This window comes from Oncorhynchus masou, chromosome 13 (genome assembly GCF_036934945.1).
Source record: "Oncorhynchus masou masou isolate Uvic2021 chromosome 13, UVic_Omas_1.1, whole genome shotgun sequence".
Taxonomy (NCBI): domain Eukaryota; kingdom Metazoa; phylum Chordata; class Actinopteri; order Salmoniformes; family Salmonidae; genus Oncorhynchus; species Oncorhynchus masou.
The window spans coordinates 18,729,580-18,736,024 of record NC_088224.1 but is presented as its reverse complement, the minus strand read 5'-3'; the positions used below and the strand labels follow the sequence as shown (position 1 = coordinate 18,736,024).

Genomic DNA, 6,445 nt, shown 5'->3' with positions numbered 1-6,445 from the left:
CCGGGCCATGGGCCTAGTAGGGGTGGACGCATTCTAGACTTTCATTGATTCAATCCAATGTGTTTCACATGCATACATTGTAACAACATCGTACGATATAATTTATGAATGGCACCTCCCCCAAGATAGTTGTTCCATACAGTAGGCCGACACCCACCACAGGCTCCCATGCGTGCGCGCAAGCCCCCGCAACGCTGCTGTTCCTCTGCTATGGGCGTGCGTGAGCCCACTGCCGTTTTACTATTTCTACCAGCGACCAATGGGAAGCGAGCGTTTACAGAGAAAGGCACACAAATGTGATTCTAGTAAAAGATACACTGGGTTCTCACGGAATCCCTTAACGCACGTAACTCGCCAGGTTTTCCCCCAACACCAATCCACTGTTACCCTCTCCATGGTCCCCACCCCGGATTCCCGTGACATTTTTCCAATACAACACTTAATTGAGCAACTGAGATTCTTCACGTGCGTGGTTGATTTGTAGTTTGAACACGTGGCTCATTCAAATTAGCCGGAATATCCGTTTTTTTTTTCTTACCTCTTCTCTTTCTTGGTTTTATTCAGAGGCGGGTGCGAACCTTAACGTGTGACATTCTCTAGGCCAAGGGGTTTTGATGAAGACAAAAAAGTAGTTTCTTCCTTTTCACCCAGCCATCGTTTTGGAGAGAAGGGATAAATAATTAAGAATATTTTTTTTGTACGCAATAGAGGGGCGAGGAAGCGCGAACACCCGACGAGGTAGCCCGTCAAATATATCTGTGGAACGACCGGGGGAAGCACACCACCGCCACTCCGTTTAGTAGTAAGGCGATTTTGGCGACTCCAAACACTGCACACCCGATATTTTAAATAACGGTTAACCTTCTGCGTAAAGGTTGTCAATTTCAGCGCAGAACATGAACAAGCTGTACATTGGAAACGTGAGTGAAGAGGCGAGTGCGGAGGACTTGGAAACTATATTTGAGCAGTGGAAGATTCCGCACAGTGGTCCGTTTCTCGTCAAAACTGGTTATGCGTTCGTGGATTGCCCCGATGAAAAGATTGCAATGAAGGCCATCGACATTCTTTCAGGTGAGACTTTTTAAAAAGCCGTTCGAGCGGTACGTAAACGGTGCTTTAATTGTGGAAATTGCTACGGGTTTGCTTTAACCTCTTTAGATGGATACACCTCCGTCCAATTGGGCTCCATGCATCCAGGCTGGTCTTGCCTCTCACTTGGCACCTGACACCGTATAAGGAAAGTCCATGTCTTTGATTAATTCAGAGTGTTACCACTAATTTAATCTAGTACTAAAACGGCGAAGAAACTTGTTTCTGAACGAACGAACGAAGGAAGAGAACGCCTATCCATTGTAGCGCCATTCAGAGCAATGGGGCGCACAGGCATTGGCCGCTCAATGTAGGCTTGTGTGTAACATGGATCACTTAGGTTAAATTAACTAAATATAACTGTATTGCTACTTCTGTTGCCACCGTTGAACTTGCACGTTCTCCGATGACGAACCAAGTAACAAAGTTGCAATGGAAGTATGGCCTAACTTGTTAAATTGTAGCACACAACAGTGCATTTGCGTATACTGACACACCAGGTGGTTTCATTGTGTATTGGTAAAATGTAGGCCAACGAAATGTAAGACCATTGCCAAACTACGTTATATGTAACATTTAGAAACTACAACTGTACGAAATGTGAGAGGAAACATTGGTATTCTGCAGGCCACATTCTATAAATAAATTAACATTTTACCAAATGTAATCGTATTTAGCTCAGGTGTCGTGGACTTGTCACAGTTACATATTTAACCTTTTTTAAAATTGGCATTCACGTTGGCTGATATTAAGTTAGTGAACATTTGTAATATTTAGGGTCATACAATTGTGCCACTGATTTCATTTGAAAGAAATTACGTGCAAGGACTTTTTGGACATTAACTAGGCTAGTTGAGGCCTACTTTTGGCTGCCTGTGAGAAAGAACAGTTGAAGAGCAATAAAATAATTGTGAACTAAAATTGCTTTTATTCTCCTCACTATAGGTAAAGTTGACCTACATGGAAAACTCCTAGAGGTGGAGCACTCGGTCCCTAAACGTCAAAGGTAAATTCTGATTATAATCTCCTAATGTCCAAATTGTTCATTTATGCTGCTGCTGTCCTCAATTGTACTTATTTCCATGACCCTTTTATGGAAACATGTTAACGTTATTTGATTGAGGTCGTCTGATTGTGTCTTGTGATTGTGTAGTCAGTGGGTTTGGAGCGTCAGCAGGAAGTGAAGGGGCGGAATGTCTGTTCTTTTGTGGAAAAATCAGAAATTAATAGGCTGAGTGTGCAGGGGTTGAGTTATAAGGGCATGAGGGATGTCACGCCTATGGCAACCTAAAATGATGCCACTTAAAAAATATATATTTTACACACTATACCCATCTGTGGAAGAGGTTAGGCTGTTTAGTGCACATCTCCAGTGTTGTAGGGCTATTTATGTAGCAATGGCCTACTGGGCCTCAGATGTGGATGTGTGTGTTGAAGGGTAGGCACTCAGGAGTCGTCCATTTGAGAAGGATCTGCCCGTCATTCTCTGCCTGCCCCACGTTTCCGCCCTCCTTCGCTCGAATATTGGGGTTGTGCACGATATGGACTCCCAAACGCGATAGGAATGGGCGGTTTGGGTCCCAGTCACGGAAAAAAAAACGGTCTTATAAAAAAAATAACACGTAGCTCCATGTACACAGTCGAACGGATTATACTGTGCTGAATTACGTGGAAGCAGGACAAGAAATGCAACAATTCGGCGTGGCGTGTAGGATTTCCGCCACTTTACACATTTTGGCCATTTATTAAACTTCTTAGGTTTTAATTGCAATCATTTGAAATTAGTAATTAAATTAGTGTAATTTGGAGAAAGAGGATTTGGCGCCAAATTGCACTTTAATGAGTAATAAATTAATATGCATTTTAATTAGTTAGTGGGCAATATGCAGTCCATAATGGCTACTGCTAGGTTGGTATGGAATTAGAATGAAACATGTGATAACCACGTTTCAAAAATGAACAATGGAAGTGAGGTTTGAGTGAATTGATTTTTATAATTGCCAATATGACCACTTAGGCCTGCTAAAATCAAAAAATAGGTTTTATTGACATTCTGCACAAACTGGCTGAACATATTTGACATTCTATAATTTATTATAGTGGACATATTTATTTGCGTGGTTTGAAATCACCATGCATTGAATTGTCGAGGTTAGGCCTATTGATGTTGGACAAGGGCCTTCACCTGAATGCATTGAATGCCTTTAGCGTGCTCGTTATTGGCATGGAATCATCATGGCGGTATTAAAAATAAAATTAAAATCAAATCACTCTGGTCAATTTACTGACCTTTCTCTTCCCAAAGTGGTGCTAGTTATTTTTTGCTAAATTATTGGTCTTTGACATGTGTAGTTTTACACACACTGGCAATTTATTTTTATATTTTTGTTAGTAGTAGGTCTTACATTTCACCATAAGCCTCCACCTTCAAAAAACGTTGAGTGGGGGGGACATAAAGGTGATGTCCCCCTTTTGCCACAGGAAAGGTTATAGGTGCAACTGGGAACAGTATCCTGTCCATTACACACAGGGGTGTCCACTGGGGCCCGTCTTTACATTCCAGCCTGCTGAGTATCAGCTGGAGGCTCGGCCATCACCACGACTTAACCTTTGAACTGGTGGGGGAAGTGTGAGCAGGGAGGCAGAGGCTCCCAGAGTCCTCCACAGGGTTCCAGGGTGGGGGGGGCTGGGCTTTGGTGCAAGTGTGCCATTTGCATTATAGTACTACTTCTGCATTCATCTTTGGCCTACATGTAGTAAAACCGGTAGCTTGATCATGACAAGTTGAAAAGGGAGTAATTATTGTCGGGCCAGGGACATGTAGGCTATAGGTATATTTTGGCTATTTATAATTGGCGCACTAATTGCTTATATTTACTGAGTCTTCATGTTTAACTCTTAGCTGCACTAGTGAGTGCCCCCCCCCCCCCCCCCAAATCTGTATAAAATATGGTTTGAGAGGTGGTCCAAGTGTGCCAATCGGTGTAATTTTGTATGTAAGCACTCTAAAGGAGTGTGTGTAGCGGTCAAAGTTTGAGCTTGAACTCTGGCGTGTGGGGGATGGGGGGGAATCAGGCAGGCCGAGGAGGAAGCTGCTGGAAGTTTGCTTGATGCATCAGGGTTATTACATTTGAACTCAGTCTGGCTTTTGAAGATTCAACTTGAACCTAGTTTACTATTAGTCTCGGGACCTTTTTTAATATATTTTTTTACACCAGACAAAAAAATCTGAAGTTATTTGGCACAATCTTTTTTACACGTTCTAAAATTGCAATATTCTCCTCACCAAATGGGGAGGGGGTAGGTCAAGAAATCCTAAACATTGTCATTTAAACTAAAAATACACCCAATGCTCTTCCTTTAACAGCCCAAAAAAACTTGTAGTTGTAAAAGCAAAGCTTGCTTCCGTGGCCATTCTAACCCATAACTGTGGCTTTGTGAAGAGAAGTACCTCCCAGCTCTTATTAAAGAATTTGGGGCCAGGGGGTCATTGTGGGGCCTAACCTGTAAAGAAGGGATTTTGGATGGAAGCACGGGGTTGCCTGAAATTCTCAATGTGGCCCCTTGTCCCATCTAGCTTGCGGTAATAGATGTCTCAACTCGCTCATTGGTAGTGTGGACTTATTTTGCTAGAGAACTGTTGGATAGCATGCTGTAGGGAGATTAAGCTGTTAGCTTTTTTACGTGTGGAAGATTTCACAGATTTACATTTTTAAATGTCTTGAGTGAACCAATTTTGTGTGTTTTAAGCTATCAACTTATACATTAGAGCAATATCTGCTGCAAAATGGACTCTGCTATGTGAGGCTCTATATAAGAGTGCAGCGGAAAGTGAGTAGCTTTGAGTTCAGTCATTCAGAACCCCTGCATACTGAAGTCAATGTGTGTGGATGGATGGGTGTTGAACACAGCCCTGGGAGTGTGTGTGCTGACATGGATGGGTTTTTAGTCTGGATGCCAGTGTTTCTGTTGAGTATTGTAGGATGATAAGATGGGTTCTGGAAGGGGAGGGGGGTGTAGTGACGTGAATGAGCATGAATGTGGTGCAGTCTCATGTTGCTCGACATGGGATTACTCCTATGGGCTTTACACACTACGGTGGTGCAGAAGCCCATAGATCTCAGCTGGGATGTGATCATTCGGAGGGGGACAGAGCCGTTGAATGTGTAGAATGTTAGTTGAATTTAAAAGTAAATAAGGAACCTTGGCCGCCTCTGTCACATGACAAGCCAACCCAGCCCTCATGGTCCCCCTCCCTTATCCCCTCCCCCCTACATATTTCTGTCAGTGGACTTTGTGTCCATGGCAACAGGAGCCCCACCCCCACAGGGCAGAGAAGGGCCCTTGTTACCCTTCCCTGTAACAGGGCTACTTCCCCTACAACCCCCCCCCCCTTCCTAAATATAAGGCGGGGACCGGGGAATGCACCCCACCCCCTCTCCTCCCTCTTCTCCATACCCTGCCCAACTTCCTCCATGTGTGGAGCTATAGGTTAATCCGTCTGGAAGTGCTTGGTGCATTTGCACATTTTGCACGGTGTTCCCGCTGCATTGCAGAGCGAAACACACAGGGAGAAAGGGGGCCAGATCAGCCAGGAATGGCACAGTAGACCGGAAAGGGCTGGAATTCCTCTCGGAAGCTCTTTGGGATTGTTTTTATTTTATTCACCATTTTAGAATGTATTAATATCGTTATGGTCCAAATAAATTAATACAATTCATTTGAGGCTGGGATGTCGTGACCATGTTGAAAGGTCCTCCAGATCGAGTGTAGGTGTTAAAGAATGTGTAAATGTCATTGAACTTTCCCCTACTATGTGTTTTCACTGCAGCCTAGTGCTGCATGCATGGAAGCTCACACCTAACCTGCAGATGTGTGTTTGTTGAGGTATCAGCCTTTTATTTTATTTTAAATATGCTCCAATGTTAAGCGTGCATTCTCTCTGGGGCATGTGTATAGAATGAGCGACACGTGCATTGCTGGCCTTGGTGTGAGCTGGACCATATGTGGGTGGTGGGCTGAGAAAAAAATATATATTTAAGGATGCTCTTTGGCACCTGAGACCAACCAGCCTGTTCAAAATGCAGACACTTGTCTCACTGATCGGCCTTTCCTAATTTGGGAGAAAGTCTGTCCTCCTCCATGACCCGGAAACAGATAAGTGGTCAAGGAGAGTGTCAATTCGTTAGTAGGCAAACAAGAGCCGGTCCTCCCCTCTATAGCCTCCTTTTGGCTAGAAAGCAGAAGTGTATCTTACCCAAGTCCTTCATGGAAGTTTTCTTAAATCTGCTACACCCTCTTTTTAATCAGATGTTTACTCAAAGGAGAAAAGCAATGAAACTTTAAAAACAACATG

General features: G+C 43.6%; 1 protein-coding gene across 2 annotated transcripts in view; it reads left to right on the top strand.

Annotated features, from left to right (window-relative positions):
• The first annotated feature begins 335 nt into the window (after nucleotides 1-335).
• The window catches only part of igf2bp3 (insulin-like growth factor 2 mRNA binding protein 3), a 33,613-nt gene continuing 27,503 nt past the window's right edge, over nucleotides 336-6,445 (top strand). For both annotated transcript variants that reach the window (XM_064983119.1, XM_064983118.1), the window contains exons 1-2: nucleotides 336-1,071; nucleotides 2,035-2,095. In XM_064983119.1, coding sequence (XP_064839191.1) covers nucleotides 897-1,071; nucleotides 2,035-2,095 — 236 coding nt within the window. In that variant the 5' untranslated portion in view covers nucleotides 336-896. The remainder of the gene's footprint in view (nucleotides 1,072-2,034; nucleotides 2,096-6,445) is intronic.